This window comes from Purpureocillium lilacinum (genome assembly GCF_023168085.1).
Source record: "Purpureocillium lilacinum CBS 284.36 DNA, scaffold_4, whole genome shotgun sequence".
In the NCBI taxonomy this organism is placed as follows: domain Eukaryota; kingdom Fungi; phylum Ascomycota; class Sordariomycetes; order Hypocreales; family Ophiocordycipitaceae; genus Purpureocillium; species Purpureocillium lilacinum.
In genome coordinates, this window is record NW_027072114.1 from 2,142,364 (window position 1) to 2,158,545 (window position 16,182).

At 61.4% G+C, this 16,182-nt stretch overlaps 4 protein-coding genes across 4 annotated transcripts; 2 read left to right on the forward strand and 2 right to left on the reverse strand.

Moving 5' to 3' along the window:
* Positions 1-454: 454 nt before the first annotated feature.
* PLICBS_005817 (ATP-dependent DNA/RNA helicase) lies at positions 455-2,425 on the reverse strand (the record flags this gene model as incomplete). The annotated part of the gene is made up of 3 exons (XM_018319539.2): positions 455-740; positions 809-2,076; positions 2,132-2,425. 3 exons carry the CDS (start codon positions 2,423-2,425, stop codon positions 455-457), a joined length of 1,848 nt encoding a protein of 615 aa, XP_018182013.1.
* A 1,814-nt stretch (positions 2,426-4,239) lies between these two features.
* Positions 4,240-5,749, reverse strand: PLICBS_005818 (uncharacterized protein; the record flags this gene model as incomplete). The annotated part of the gene is made up of 7 exons (XM_065600804.1): positions 4,240-4,268; positions 4,334-4,367; positions 4,419-4,502; positions 4,557-4,589; positions 4,642-4,689; positions 4,745-5,216; positions 5,676-5,749. 7 exons carry the CDS (start codon positions 5,747-5,749, stop codon positions 4,240-4,242), a joined length of 774 nt encoding a protein of 257 aa, XP_065456876.1.
* Positions 5,750-11,345: 5,596 nt separating this feature from the next.
* PLICBS_005819 (uncharacterized protein) lies at positions 11,346-12,331 on the forward strand (the record flags this gene model as incomplete). The annotated part of the gene is made up of 2 exons (XM_018319541.1): positions 11,346-11,483; positions 11,552-12,331. The coding sequence occupies 2 exons, from the start codon at positions 11,346-11,348 to the stop codon at positions 12,329-12,331; spliced, it is 918 nt and encodes a 305-aa protein (XP_018182015.1).
* A 1,508-nt stretch (positions 12,332-13,839) lies between these two features.
* Positions 13,840-16,172, forward strand: PLICBS_005820 (uncharacterized protein; the record flags this gene model as incomplete). Its single annotated transcript, XM_018319543.2, has 5 exons — positions 13,840-14,001; positions 14,113-14,210; positions 14,288-14,295; positions 14,372-14,479; positions 14,716-16,172. 5 exons carry the CDS (start codon positions 13,840-13,842, stop codon positions 16,170-16,172), a joined length of 1,833 nt encoding a protein of 610 aa, XP_018182017.2.
* Positions 16,173-16,182: the final 10 nt, after the last annotated feature.

Sequence of the window (16,182 nt, forward strand, 5' to 3'; positions counted from 1 at the left end):
CGTCTCGGGCTCGGGCTCTCCTTGCGGCAGTCAATGCCAACCGAGACAGGACGCACCACGACTCACTCACTCACTGTCACAAAAATAGACTGCCCTGCTGCGCGCGTATGTATGTGCGGAGCATTCCGTACCTGATGCCTGCCTGCCTATGGATCAACGTTCAATACGGGGTGGGCTCCATGCTGCTGCTGCTGTTGCGTTAGGTTGGTCCTTGCAGCTGCTGCCGCTGCGCCGGGTCGAGCGGCACTCCCCATGTGGCAGCACAGCACTGCCCCCGCACGGTCCATGAGGAATGACTGATTACTTTTGGGCCTCACTTGCTGGGACGGCACTGTGACGGGAGTCATGGATTCTGTTTGTGGAATTTCAAGAGACGCCGCCATGCACGCTCTCCATCATGGTATGCTCGTACGTACTACTGCCATGTGCCAAGTTCTTCTTCTATCCGCAGCGCCTACTTCGTCTTGCGCCGCGCCTTAAAAGTCTTCAACGGATCGCTCTTGCGACCGCCCGCCCGGAACCCGCCGCGCTTGTTAGTGCCCTTGCCCTTGCGATGCCCACGTGCCTTGCCGCCCTTGCGCAGCGGCACGAACCCAATGTCGTCCTCCGTCAGCGCCTTCTTGCCCTCCTTTGGCAGCAGGTAGTCCGGAATGTGCTTCAGATGGGCCTGCTGCCTCGCCGTCCTCAGCTCGCCGTCGTGGCGGAGGTGGTTGATCTCCGACGGATTTTCCTCAAAGTACCTGGTGGCGTTCAGTTAGTCAGGGGGTCCGATGTCAACGAGCATGGTTCAGAGTCAGGGCATAATTACCTCTTCAGCTTCTCGCTCTTGAGCAGTTCCTGCCGCAGTTCCCGCGTTCTGGCCTCACGCACCGCCACCTTGGTGACCGCTCGTAGCGCATCGTTCATGCGGTAACGGAATGCGTCCACCTCTTTCGTGTTGAAGTTGTACGGCTTAATCTCCTTGCCCTTCTTGGCCTGCTGCCTCGTGATGCGGGCCAAGACCTTCTCGTCGTTCTCCGCCGTCGCCGTTGTCGTCGGCATGTGCTTCCGGTACAGGTCTTTGGGTACGGCAAAGGACAATGCCATGCCCGCCTTGCCGGCTCGCGCCGTCCGCCCGATGCGGTGTGTGTACGACGACGCGGACGTGGGGAGGTCAAAGTTGATGACCGCAGCCACGTTCTTGAAGTCGATGCCTCGCGAGACACCGTATTCCTTGTCCCGCTTCGACATCTTCCTCTTCTTCTGTGGTCGCTGGCTTTGCTTCTCGCCATCCTCGTCTTCACCCTCTTCCTGGGCTTCTTCTCCTCCCTTCTCCTCGTCTGCCTTTTCCTCGTTTCCGAGAATCTCCTTTTCGTCCGAGGCGATGATGATGTCGTAGACGTTGCGGTTGAACTCCTCCACGACGTGCAGTCTTGAGTTGACGGGCAGCTCCGAGTTCAAGATACAGCTGCGGATGCCAAACTGCTCAAAGAAGAGCTTCAGCCGGTAGCATCGGTCGACGTCGCCCACAAAGATGATGCATTTGCCCTTGACGAGCTGCAGCTTGAAGATGACGTATGCCAGCAGGAACTTTTCATCCTCACCGCACTTGGTCACCAATTGCGTCACGCCCTCGCCCTCGGCATCCGGTTCCTCGAGGTCGAGCAAGGCGGGTACGTTGCTTCGATAGAAGATCTTCTTCAACGAATCGACCTCGTCCGTCAGGGTGGCGCTCATCATGACTGTCTGGATGCCCTTGGGGATCGACCAGGACAGGTTCTCAAGATCCTCTTCGTAGCCGTATGACAGGAGCAGGTCTGCCTCGTCCAGGACGAGGTGCGACAGCTTACTCACGTCGAGCGCCGACGAATTCGACTTGACATTGTACCAGGCTCGGGCGGGGGTTGAGATGACGACGTCGGGCGACGTCGACAGCAGCGATCGTTGTACCGCGTCGGAGAGTTTGTCGGTCAGCTTCACGGCCCGGACATCCTTGGCGCAGTACGCCGAGAACTGCTCAATGGCCTTGAAGACCTGATCGGAGAGTTCCCGCGTCGGGACAAGGATGAGTGCCGCTGTCGATGCGCTCGGGTCCGTCTAGATCGCAGTTAGCATGACTGACAACACCACATGTTCTCGAGTCTGCACGTACAGCTTTGCGCTTCAGGATACCAGCGAGCACGGGGAGAACGTAAGCCGCAGTCTTGCCGGAGCCCGTCTTGGCCTTGCACAGAACATCCTGCCCATTCAGAGCCAGCGGAATGGCCTTGCGCTGCACGAGCGTCGGCTTCAGAAAGCTCTGTTCCGCAACGGCCTGCACTAATCGCGGGTCGAGTCCCAGGTCGGCGAATGTGAGGTCCTCGTCTGCGACTTTGGGCTTGGCCGTGGGCTTCTCCTCCTTCGGCCCCGGCGACGGCACGTCGTTCTGGTCGAGCTTGCGTTTCATGGTTGCTGGCTGGCGGACTGATTGCAAGTCCGGCGTCGTGGTGCTGTGTCGACAGGAAAAATATCCCCATGCGCAGAGGATCTGAAGAGGCGGACTACAAGAAAAAAAAATGCCCATGCTCGACTACGCGGTACGTACCTGCGCTCCACTGTATCGAATCTTGGTGGGGTATCTCTGCTCCCGCCAGTGGAGTGGAGCAGCGCTCGGGGAGGTGTCCATCTTGGCTACCCTGCAGCATGAATAGAATCTGGCTAGTCGACGTTCTCTGTCCTGGCGTGCCTTGGTTGGCTTCATTCAACTTTGTAGTAAGAGCAATGTATTATCTGATGCTGCGCAGTCGTCTAGATTAACTCTTATTGGGCCGTGATACTTGCTGGCCTGGTTGCGGTTTGAGCTGGGCTGCAGCCACGTCCTGGCCCCAGCCACTTTATGGCGCTCTTGTTCGGTCTCCAAAGCACAGCACCCCGAGGGCGTCGGGCATAACTGGACAGAAGCTACCAGGCATCTATCCGAGAACCAAGAGCGCGTGGCCATGCCCTCGAGCGTGTGCCATGCAACAAGCACACGAGGACGTGGTGCGGCAGGAAAGCATCCATCCATTGGAGTCGAGATGGAACACGGGGCGGGCCGCCAGACGTCAAGGCTACAAATGTACATAATACATCGAATCAAGTGTCTTGAGCAACGTCCCTGCTCGCCGGCGTCGTGCCCTCCATTGCCCGTTCGCGGACCCTGTCGCCGTTACTAGCGCCGCAGTGTGTGTCGGATGTACTCGTACCTCACTCTTGCCATCTCCCGTCTGTACCTACCGCGGCGGCCCGGGGCTTCCTCGACTCCAAGCTTCCTCGCGGGGCGCCAACGTGGTCAGCCGCCTTGTGGGGCAGGCCATCGCGGCCAGCCAAAGTACCTGACCCCAAAGTCACACGGGGTACCGCGACGAGGTCCAAACGAGGTACCTCGTTCGGCACCTCGACAGTCACTCACTTTGGCTCGTAAAGTACCAACCCGTCTAAGTCGAGTCTCCTGGCTTGCAGTCATCTCCTGGCGGCCGCGCACAAGTCATCGACGCGCACACAAAAGTCAACAAAGAAACTGGGCATTTGGGGTATAACTATCTGAACGGTCCTCCAAATCAAACCAGGCTCCTCGCGTGTCCCGCAACAGCGGCTTCACTTGCGACAACGTCCCTCTCCACAGCGGTCTGCCTCGGTCGCCTATTTTCGCCCGAGGAGATCACGCCGGGACTGCGATCGTCCCTGGTCCATCGTGGCCAATCTGTCCCGCAAGTCCTCTGTCGAGTCGACGCTCCGTGGCAGCGCGCCCCCGGTCTGACGGGCGGCGGCCTCCCTGTAACCCCCTCCAACATCTCTCATTCCGCCCCTCATTCCCGCCGAGCATTGCGAACCTCGACATCCCCGGCGGATCTCAAGACACTGAAGAGAACAGCTCAAAACGACGCAGCAATTGGAAGACTTGAGGCCCATGATAGCCGCGAAGGTGAGACAAAGAGTAATAAGCACACAACGGAACGGCCCGACGCAAAACACACCAAAGCAATCTCGGGTTCGCCAAAAAAAAAATTCACCGAGCTCCAGCCCACCCTCTCCGTCTCTGTGCAAATTTCGCTGAAAGAGGAAGTTCTGGCGTTGCGCCAGGCCCGCGGAGTACAGTCTGGAACACTGCGCCGCCAGGCGTGCCGGACTCTTCCCCGATATTATACTCGAACGATATATCCGTGATTAGAAACTCGCTCCCGACCCATCGGTACCCCACTACAACTTTCCGTTCCAGGGCTTGCTGGCACTGGGTAATTCCTACCTTCCCTTGGTGCTGCTGAAGAGATCTGTGGCATGTCAGCTACGGAGGCCAGCGCCAAGGCGTCAAGATGATAGTGTGTTTAAAACCCACCTGGAAAATGTTCCTTTGCATACTGCTCACACGCCTGTCGCGAGTTAGCCAGCGATCCACTACTATGAGATCGTGCGGTGCATACCTTAGCCGGCTTGCCGACCTTTTGGCCAATCACCTTCCACTTGTTGTTCTCATACTCTTTGATCGCATTCAACAAGGCTTGGCTCTGCATTTCTTGTTAAGCGGCTGCAACGAACAGACAATTGCGGGCATATCCTACCTCGTCCTCCGCAAACTCGGCATAGTGCATGTCCTAAGCGCCTGTCAGGGTCTGTATCAAACTTCCGTGGCGAACAGCCTCGTACCTTGTACCAATGCTTCTTCACTGAACCTTCGGTTCTCGTAGGGAACGTCTACCAAGCGCATCGTCAGTCGTGGAGCCTTGTCGTGTGAGCAAAGGCGACGTACCTTGGCAATTTCGGCCCAACTGTTGCCCGCGTCACGCATCTGCTTCAGGCGCAGCTCTTCTTGGGGGGTCCAAGGGGTGTTGGTCCTGCTCTTCTTCGCCGGGGGCTGAACGGGCGTGGAGTTGACATCGTCTCCGGCGGCGGGCGGCTGAGCGACCGGCGCGGACTGCGGCGCCGGGGGTGTCGGCGCGGGAGGCTGGCTCGGGGTGATGGGCGCCGCGGGGGCACCGGTGGCGGGAGAGGGAGCCGCGTTGGGGGCCGGGCGTTTCCTTTGCCGACTCGGCTGGGCCTGCGTCTGCGTGGGCGTCTGCTGCTGGGAGCCTCCCTGAGCGGCGGGAGGTTGCGGGACGTTCATCGGCGGCTGGACCGGCGTGGGGTGGTGCTGCTGCTGCCCCATGTTGGGCTGGGGAGCTCCGTACGGGAATTCCATTCGCTCATTGCGGCGGTTCATGTCTGTCTGGTACGGGTGGTTGCTGCGAGGACAGTCGGGTCAGTAAGGCACGCCCGGGCACGCAGAGAAGACGTCATGGTATCGCGCCGGGAAAGGCCGCGACCCCGGCGCAAACGGAGACTGTTGCTGGGTGGGCGGCCGAGGGCATCCTCGAGAGCCGGTCTGTGAAGGCGAAGGACGGGGAGGAGAGGGGGAGGTAGAGAGAGCGACGACGTGCGATGCACGATAGGCCGACGATGGCGTAGGGGTGCTCGGGCAGCTCAGGTCGACGGGATCGAGGGGGACGGCGAGAGGCGACCATGAGATAGTGCATGGATGCAGAGTGGCATGCATCGGGGTGACATGACGTGACAGGCCCGGGCCGGCCAGGCAAGGCAAGCCAGGACAAGAGGCCGGCGAGGGCGAGGAGGGCCAGGACGGAGGGAGGGAGGACGGGGTCGAGGTACCGGGAACAAGAAGAGGGTGCGGCAGAGGTACTTACTGCATGTCGTTGGGCTGATGGGTGGAGTTGGAGTAGACGTACTCCGGCACGGGGCCGACCTGCCACTGCTGCATGATCTGAAGGTGGCGGGAGTGAGGAGTCAGTATCAAGACGGTGCAGGCAGAAAAAGAGAGCCAAAAGCTGCGCGACAAGACGACGCAACGCGAGGCAAACAAGGCAGGCAGCTGTGCGATGGCGGCGCCGCTGATTGATGAAGGACGGGAGTGCGCGCACGCGCGACCAGGTAGGCAGACAGGCGGGCAGGCGGGCTGTGTCTGGCCGTCAGCTCGCCGGCATGGGGCTGGTGTGGTTCTGCAGCGACGCGCGGGTCGTGTAGCCAAGCGAGCTTTTTTTTCTTTGGCGAGCGGCGACGCGTGCGACGCCGGGCAGGCCAGCAGCAGGCGACAAAAAATGACGCGGCGAGCTTCGAGCAATCGCCAGGCCGCCGGTGTAGTGCGAACACGACGGGATGCGCGACGAGGACGGGCAGGGCGAGGAGAGGAGCGGCAAGGTACTTACGGGCAATGTATTCCTTGGGTTCAGCGAGGTGGCATAAAGCACATCCGACGTGGAGAGGATGTCTTCGGTTTTGCTTGGTTGTGCGAGGGAGAGCTGGGGGTGGCAGGGAGACAAGGTCAGGTCGCACAGGTGGTCCGAGCCTCGGGACTAGGTAGTATTCGTCGCAAGTAATAATCCACGGCGGCAGAGCCACGGGTTTGCGTAATACGGGGCCTGCAACCTGCGCTGCGCTGCTGCGCCTTGGCTGCTGGGGGTGGGCTAGGAGCGAATGCGGCAGTTGGATCGAGCGTCGCTGCTGGAGGCGAGCCGATGCTCTGGGCCGTTCTGGCGCGTGCGCGTGTGTTGCGTCGGCGGGTAATTTGACAGCCGGCAATCCTGAGACTGCAGTGCAGCGCGGATGTATGAGTTGGTGGTGGTGGTGTTGGTGGTGTTGGTGGTGGATGCGTGTGAGTGCGAGTGTGAGTGCGTCCGATTGACGGCTTCTGCTGCCGACCGTGTTGGCGTGTGATGGGCGCGCAAAGGGGGCTGGGAACACGTGTGCGGTCGATGAGACGGCCGCTTCTCGACGGGCTGGTGAGCCGTACGCTTCAGTGTATGTACGACCGCTGCTGGTGGTGGCTGGGCTCCAAGGCCTCTAATAGTGGCTAGGCCGATGACGCCTCTCTCTCTCCGGCTCTCGACAGATGAGCCCGCGTTCCAGCTGACGCGACGGCGCTCCTGACGATGCGAGTGCCTCGAGCCTTGTTGGTGGCCAGACCAGGAAGACAGACGACGGGGCGGCCGACAGAGGACAGGGCACCGCTGGTGAGGTGGTACCGAGCGGCGGTTGCGGGATGACACGACACGGCACAACACGAGAGCGTCTCGAACCGCCCGGCGGACAAACGGTTGGTGTTGAGGCGGCGCGTCGCGGATGTCGACAATGCCAGCAGGCCTGCCAACGTCGTTGGAGTTCAAGGTAGCTGTGGATCCGATCCGCGTTTGGCAGCGCGAGCGACCGGCAAGCACGCGGTAGCGGTCAGGTAGCTGGAGGATGGGCGGTAGGTGGATGGACGAGTGACGAGGTCGCGACGGGAGCGTACTGTACCTCGAGCCCAAGTAACTCGGGGGAGTTTGGTTGGGTTTCGCGGGCCAAGTACCTGTATGTAGGTGTTGTGTGCGTGTTTTGGACTTTGGGCTGCTGGCGTCTTGCGGGTGAGAGGGGGGAGGAAGCGGGCGACGGGGGGACGCGAGGGACCCGGAGTTTGGGCGGCGCGAGGGCCTGCCGCCGTGCAGGGGCCAGACCAATTCCCTGTACCCACTTTTTGTGGAGGGGTGGCTGGGCCGCAACCGAGAGTGGCGTGACAGTCTGCAGCTTGTCAGGGTACTGTGCGGGCACTGCCAGTTGCCAAGCTCGTGGACAGTGCGAAGACGCCGGAACCCAGGGCACGTGGACCAGCGCGTGCCAGACTGCATCCACCAGTGACGCGCCCAACTCAAGTACCAGAGGTACAGTACGAAGTACAGTACGAGGTACTCGCCGCGCCCTCACACCGTCTGCAAGTACAGTATGGCAGGTACAGTACAGGCCAGCAGCGCCCCACCTGCACGACCTGAGGCCCCCGGTCCTTCCTGGCCATGCCTGAGGGGCGCCTTGGGGCGCCAAAAAGACGCCAGCGCGCACTCTCAGGGCGGGACGAGCCATGCCTGCCCGCCCGTCCTCCTCATGGTGTTGTCATGTACTGTACGAAGCCCACGCGCGAACACCTCTGGCGCCCGTCCGTCGACAGGCCGGAGGGTGATCTGGCGCCGGCAAAAAGCCCCAGCCGCCTTGAAGACTTTCATGTTCTGGTACTCGCGCAAAGTGCAGTGCACGGAGTACGAGTACTTGAAGACGTCCCTGCAGGGCCAGGCAGTCCCTGACAAGCTAGCTGTCCGGAAGCGTTGCCGTGATGAATCACGGACAAGTACACGCAGGTACCGCGTGTCCCCGTTGCCCAAAGTACCGACCACGCTGTATTATGTAGATGCCCAACACCAGAGAAAAGGAGAGACTTGGAGAGGGACGCGCCTCATCCGTACCTCACCCTGCTCACGTACTCTGAGAGCATCACGAATTATTAGGGAGATTGAAATATCCACAATTAAACCCAAGATTCCAGGTCTTACCTCATCTTGCTTGTGAGTGCCTGAGGCCAGAAACACGCGTCGTCGTTGCATCGACAGATCTCATCTCGGATGGCAAGAGCCAACGGCAGCGGCTGCCACGCGACACGTCTGCGTCTGGGGCCCGCCAGCCGTCCGTTTCTGTCCTGGTTCGTCTGCTTGTCTCGACGATGCTTCCTGTCCGTGAGCCGCAACCTTGATCCAGCCCTGCGACGCCCCGGGCAGACCAGTCGGAGCCGTTGCCTTGGCGCGGATTGCAAGGTCACGGATACTTGTGCCTGTGCCAGAGCCGCAGCCGCCTCCGCATCCGCCTCGTCCGTGTCAGCAGCTCCACCGCCCGTCCCTGCGCGTTGGGACACCTCGAGCAGGTTCCTGGCCGTCGACGAGTACCTGGCCGTCATGTCACCCCCGGCCGCCTCACTCGCGACCTATAATTCGCCCGGCCAATGCTCCGAACAGGGACAGCATCTTTCACGATCGATCTCGCCGCGACCCACGCCGTTCCCTTTAGAGCCATGGCAATACAAAGACACCCAGGCCACAGACGCCCGCCGTCTTGCCGGGCTTGCGATCAGCCTCCAGAGACTGCGCCCCCGACGAGATGACAGCGATTTATTCGCGACACACTTGCTTCACGCCAAGCGAGGCGGTCAAAGGACGCGGCTGATGAGCCGCGAGACCGCGAGATCACCGTCTAGCCCGTCAAACTTGCCGAAACAACCTGCTCAGCCAAACATACGTGGCAATCACTGGCTCCTCGCGGATGCTCATTTCAAAATCCGTCTCGAGGGTAATGAGCCATGGACAAAGACTTCAAGCGCCGTGGCTGTGTGCATGTAGCCAACTACGCGTTCATGCTTATGGAGAAGTTCATGCGTCGGGAGCCCATGAAACTCCCGCCGCTGCGCCGCCCCGAACTCGTCCGTCGTGAAACCTCACCCTCAAACCGCAAGCGTCTCCGCTACAGACGTCTGCTCTTCTGCGCGGCGGTGTAGCAATCCGGGGGACATATGTCGCTGAAATATTCGAGCCGGCAAGTTAAGATGCGGTTGCTCTCCATCGTCTCTTAAGGGGGTCGAAGGATGTCGGCTCGGTGTCAGCAACGTCTCGGGAGCCGCCATCGCCCATTGCAACACACGCAACCGTCTAGCGCCAGTCGCCTGGAGAGGCAAAACGGACAAACGGAATAGAGTTGTTTGCATTGGCTCCAAGTTTCATCCGCTTACTGGCGCGACCCAGTCCGGATCTTGAGTCGGGGCTGATACAGACTTGAGATTGCCACCGTGCGCTAGCGAGTTTCAAGGGTCCCTGATCCGACCCACGCATGCTTCCGCCAGCGTTCCGGCCATACGAGGAGTAGACGACTCAGGCTCATGCTGCGCATTGTCTGTCGAGCACCGACGACGCCATCCGTCGGCTTCATCTTTGCGAGCCCAAGGTTGTTGGTCGCGCCTCGCTGTTGCGGTTGCGTGGTTGGACGGCTGGTTGGCGGGAGCGACGCATGAACTCTTCAGCAACCCGCCGCCACACTCATCCGTACCCGCCCTGCGTGTTTGATGCAGTAGTCGACGGCTTGAGGCTGCCCGGCCGTCCACGCGCGCCAGTCTATGTGACCGGGGTTAACCCTGGACGGATGAGCATAAGAAACGGAATCCGCGTTTCAATATGGCCGCTTCAAACTAAACACCCAAGTCTCGCTACTGTGTCGCCGTCGCACCCTGCATCCCCTTTCCGTCCCTGGATCCGCTGCGGCGGCAACCTCAGGATGGCACATTGGCGGCAACCTCTGGCATCGGGGCGGCAAGACTCGAGCAAGCAACTAAGCCTGTGGCATCCCTACCGGAACCCGCTACGACCGCGCCTTCAAGACGGCCGTCAGACAAAGCTTGTGTCTGGCCCTGTTCGGATGCCAAGCACAGTCTCTCAAGAGGTGCGGTACGCCCTTTGATGAGCCATCACTTGCCGACCGACATTGCGGTGGCCCTACTCTGTCCGAGACCCATCGTCCCGCATATACAGCTCGTGCTTGGCTCGGCATCTCACTGTGCTCAGCAAGAGCCCGCCAAGTCGTGGGATCCTGGGCCGAGGACTGCGATGGGTCAAGGACGACCGAGGCGACCTCTGTCGTATTTGGTCCAAAAGAGGACCGCCTAGCCGGCAGTTCGTCATGCGAACGGGTTGATGCCGACTGGAACATAGTATCAGATGGGGGCGCACGCACCAGTCTCGTCCCGTCCACCTGAAGGTTTCAAGAGTGTCCAGTTGATTGTCCTTGTGGCGGTATGGGGCCGGCGATGACGCCTACCCAATATGCGGCTTCATGCTAATGCTGAACCATGTCATAATGAGGAGTCGGCCGAAGTGATATGGAACAGGGCTGCGGAGCAGTTGTCATGGGTGGCAACCCCCTGGCCCTGGTTGTCCCAGAATCGGAACGTCAACGCCGCCAAGCTGTTTCGCACAACGTTGTTGCGCGGGTCCCACCGGCATCTGTCGCTCCGCGCCTGACGTTTTATCAACCGCTTGTTTTCTCGTTCCGTGCTGTCGTCTGTCCGTGCGGCATCGTCCATCTTCTTCATCTTGCCACTATCGCGCCTTTAGGTTGCGTCTTTCCATTCTCTCCAGTCCTTGAACTCTTGTTCCTCTTCGCAGCCAGTTACACACTCTCATTAAAGACTCCAACTGGTTTGGCTGCTGACGCTCCTTTGAACATTGCTGAGTTCTGTACGACGAGACCCTTTGCCCCGCCGCCTTGAGACCAATAGTTTTATCTGTTCCGAACTACCTTTGCCTTCGGCTCGAAGCTGGAACAACGGACATCTTTTGCATCGGAACTTCGATTCACCACGTGGCCTGGTTTGCCAACACTCGTTGTTAATAACACTTTTTTCGGACTCTGCGGCCTCGACTCGGGATTAATACTTTGCGTGCTCTTGAGGAAACTTGGCACTGTTCATGACTGCAGGGCATCTTGCACGTAACGTTGAGGAATCTCGGTCGTTCACGATGTCTCGGACGCAGATGATTTCTGTCCACGCGCGCTACTCGCCTGTTGGAGATGCCGTACGACGCCATGAGGGAGGGGTGACCAAGGCCAAGAAGGCTGCGCTGACGGGAAGCGGGCGAGCCTGGAGAGAGGATGAGGTGAGAGCCAAGCACGCGAGATGCCACCGAAAGAGTGATTGACTGACTCGGCTGTGCCCCCGTTTCAGGAAGCGTACCTCCTGCAGACGCGTCTGCAGAAGATGCCGTACAAGCACATCGCGGCACACCTCAACAAGACGGAGCTGGCGTGCAGGCTGCACTACCACCAGCTGTCGCACGGCAGCACCCGGCGGAAGCGCACGGCGTCGTGCTCGTCTGGGTCCTCGGATCCTGCGTCGTGCCAGCAAGTCTTTACGGGCAGCCCGGTACAGAAGAGCAAGTCTCGTTCTCTATCGCCGATGCAGGGGGCGGCAGGGTACCTGCCCATGCCGACCACGGGAGGCACCATGGGCGGCAACGACGTCCAACTGCCGAGCATCATGACGACGGACACCTCGCCGCGGCTGCCGGCGATTCTGCCCAAGCCTGAACCCATGAGTTATACACGCCCGAGCGAGTCTCCACGCGGGTACCCCATCATCATGGCGGAAGCGCCGCGCGAGCAGAGCCTGCCGCCAGTCAACTTGCAGCCGCAAGGCTACGGGCAAGGATACGCGCCAGGGCTTCGGCTTGACTGCGCGGGACTGCCGCCGCCATCTGCGTCGGTGCACACGGCGGCGCACGTGGACCTCTCGCGGCTGCACTCCATCTACGAGGCGCACCGCAACGAGTTCTGGGCGGCCGTCGCGGACGAGTACGGACGGAGCACGTCGCCGGCGGCGCTGGAGCACGCGTGGAAGACGGGCGTCTGCTGCCCGCAGCGAGGCAGCAACCCAATGACGCCGGTGGACAGCCCGGACCGGGACCGAGTCCGCGACAAGACGAGGATCTCGTCGATTTTGGGGTAGGCAAGGAGCCAAGCAGGGAGTTGGAACAGGCGTTGGACGGGTATGAGCTGGTTAATGCGGACAGCGCCGCGATGTGTTTGGTCTCGGCGCCTGCCGATGCGATACTAACTTATTACATGGAGAACGAAGTAGTATGTACTGCACTATGCGCAATAAAGATATGATTAATTGCCTAGTATGTTGGAACAGCCATGGAGGAGGAAGATGGGGCCGTGCTGATGCTCATGCTCGTGCTTTGCGTGTTGCGCGGTGCTTCCCCGAAAGGCGATGCCAAGTTGAGCTTCATTGGCTTTCGGCACAAAGGCCACCGACCGACCAGCCGACCGACCCGGGGGGGGGGGGGGTGTGCGTCGGGTATTGAAACTTGACGTGCGGCGGATTGGCAAAGCGCGTGCGGGGATTCGACGGGCGGCCTTTGGAGGGGCGGCTGCCCCGCGTGAAGGTGGAGCTGAAGCTCTCTCTGGCGTGCACTGGTGGACGGTTTTCGCGATGCTGAGGTGCCCGATGGAGGAGAGAGCGAGAGTAGCGGAAGAGTGAGGGGGCGGAGACACACACACACATATGCGCGGGTGCGCGCGCGGGACGAAGCCCGCCTTCAAGCTTTCTGCCTCTATCCAAGCCCAAGGCGTGCCTTGATTCCTTTCTTCAGCTGCAGCTGCTTGCCCAGCATTCCGCCCCACGGTCCGCATTGTTGAACTACTACTGCCTGTCGTCACACGGCGTCGAGTACCATCGAGAGACCAAGGATCGATCCATTGTGGGACGAGCGAAGCCTTGCTTGCTTGCCTGCCCGACCCCCCCGGGCAAGACTGGTGAGTGAGTGAGAGTGTCCTTTGTGTTTCTCCTTCACAATGGCGTGCGCGCTGGCACACGGACGATGCGCCGGTGGAAGGAGACGAAACGGGCGACGGACGACGGGCGGAGGCCCCGGTCGACGGAGCTGTGGGTTGGCCCCTCCTCCTCCCCTCCCCCGCCGCCTATTTCCCGCCGACGAGACCATTTCGGCCTCGGGCCCGGAGAGACGAGAGAGAGGTCAGGTCAGGTCAGGTCAGGTCAGGTCACAGGGAAAGTCACAGGGACACGGCGCGACGGCCCCGATGATCGGAATTCGTACAAATAGGTGACTCGATCCGGTTTCCGGGGGCAAAAGAGGGGGAACAACCGCGCCTTTTGATGTTGTTGTCGTCGTCGTTTTTTTAACCGCTCTGCTCCTCGCCCGCCATCGTCGCCGCAAGTCGCGCAGTGGATTGATAGAGCGGCATAGTTTCGACGTTGTGTGTTTTTTTGGGCTTCACACACGCGACACACATCATTCAACCCACCCACGTACTCACTCACTCACTCACACATACACTCACATTCACACATCCCGCATCTCACTCCCCCCACGCCCAGGCACCTATACGTCACACACACGCGCGCGCGCGAAACCCACTCACCTGGACTAACAAGAGGGAAGTTGAAAAGACACAAAAGAGAGAGACCTCTGCAAACGCCAGCGCACCACCATGGCAACAACAGCAGAACCCACCAACGGCACCAGCCCCGTCCCCGGCGACGACCCCAAGTCGTCGCCCGACTACGTGCAGTTCAAGTGCCTCCCGCCGGGGGGACCGCTGAACCGCTGGTCCACGACGCTGACGCGCGAGCACGACTTTCCCGGCGCCCAGGTAAAGAATGGGCCCCCCCCCCCCCCCCTTTTTTTTTTCTGTTTGAGAAGGAGAAGAAGACGGATGGAACGGTCTGAGCTGACGTGCGGTGTGAATTGGTGGTGATGATAGGCCATGCTGTACGGCGCGGGCGTGCCCAACAAGGAGATGATGAAGAAGGCGCCGCAGGTGGGCATCGCGACGGTGTGGTGGGAGGGGAACCCGTGCAAGTGAGTCTCTTTCCTCTCTCGAGTGCGTTGCATGTGGTGGATGGAAAAGGCAACTGACACGTCTGGGGGGTGGGCAGCACACATCGTGAGTGATATACACAGCGGCCACGAGAGTTCCTGTGACGTCGTAAGTGCTCCAGTCTACTGACGCAGGGGGACAGTGCTCGACTTTGGCAAGATCATCAAGGGCGCCGTCGAGAAGCAGGGCATGCTCAGCTGGCAGTTCAACACGGTGGGCGTGTCGGACGCCATTACCATGGGCGGTGACGGTGCGTCTTTGTGAATCATCTCTCTCATCTTGAACTCGCTCCTCTGTCTTCTTTCACGAACCCCCTCCTATTTCACTCAGGGGTTCACCAGAGCTCTCTCGCTCTCTCTCTCGCTCTTACACACATCTCCTCCCGCCCCTGCCCTGCCCTGCCCGCCTCATGTCGTCACGACGACGAGCGGCCCCCAAAAAGCTGATGCTGATGATGCTGATGCTAATTTGCCACCCCCCCCGCAGGCATGCGCTTCTCGCTGCAGACGCGCGAGCTCATCGCCGACTCCATCGAGTCGGTCACGTCGGCGCAGCACCACGACGCCAACATCTCGATCCCCGGGTGCGACAAGAACATGCCGGGGGTGGTCATGGCGGCGGCGCGGCACAACCGGCCCTTCATCATGGTCTACGGCGGCACCATCCGCAAGGGCCACTCGTCGCTGCTCGAGCGCCCCGTCAACATCAGCACCTGCTACGAGGCGTCGGGCGCCTTCGCCTACGGCAAGCTGCAGGCCAAGCACGGCGCGGGCCAGCCCGGCCGCGGCGGCGCCGACGTCCTCGACGACATTGAGCGCCACGCGTGCCCCGGCGCGGGCGCCTGCGGCGGCATGTACACGGCCAACACCATGGCGACGGCCATCGAGGCCATGGGCCTGAGCCTGCCCGGGTCGTCGTCGTTCCCCGCCCTGTCGCCCGAGAAGGCGCGCGAGTGCGAGCGCGTCGGCGAGGTCATCAAGACGACCATGGAGCGCGACATCCGGCCCCGCGACCTGCTCACGCGCGCGGCCTTTGAGAACGCCCTCGTCCTGACCATGATCCTCGGGGGGTCCACCAACGGCGTGCTGCACTTCCTCGCCATGGCCAACACGGCAGGAGTGAACCTCACCCTCGACGACGTGCAGCGCGCGAGCGACCGCACGCCCTTCCTCGCCGACCTGGCCCCCAGCGGGCGCTACCTCATGGAGGACCTGTACGCCGTGGGCGGCACCCCGAGCGTGCTCAAGATGCTCATCGCAAAGGGCCTCATCGACGGCTCCGTCATGACCGTCACGGGCGCGACCCTCGCCGAAAACGTCGCCGACTGGCCGAGCCTCGACCCGGGCCAGAAGATCATCCGCCCGCTCGACGACCCCATCAAGGCGAGCGGCCACATCCGCGTCCTGCGCGGCAACCTGGCCCCCGGCGGCGCCGTCGCCAAGATCACGGGCAAGGAGGGCCTGTCCTTCACGGGCCGCGCGCGCGTCTTCGACCGCGAGCGCGATCTCAACGACGCGCTGGCCCGCGGCGCCATCCGCCGCGAGGACGGCAACCAGGTGCTCGTCGTGCGCTACGAGGGGCCCAAGGGCGGGCCGGGCATGCCCGAGCAGCTGCGCGCCAGCGCCGCCATCATGGGCGCCGGGCTCGACAACGTGGCCCTCGTCACCGACGGCCGCTACAGCGGCGCCTCGCACGGCTTCATCGTCGGCCACGTCGTCCCCGAGGCGGCCGTCGGCGGGCCCATCGCCCTGCTGCGCGACGGCGACGAGGTCACCATCGACGCCGTCCGCAACAGCCTCGACGCCGCCGTGTCCGACGAGGAGATGCAGCGCCGCAAGGCCGAGTGGCGCGCCCCCGAGCCGCGGGTCAAGAGGGGCGTCCTGGCAAAGTACGCCAAGCTCGTGGGCGATGCGAGCCACGGCGCCGTCACGGACGGGTGGTGAAGAGTGTCTG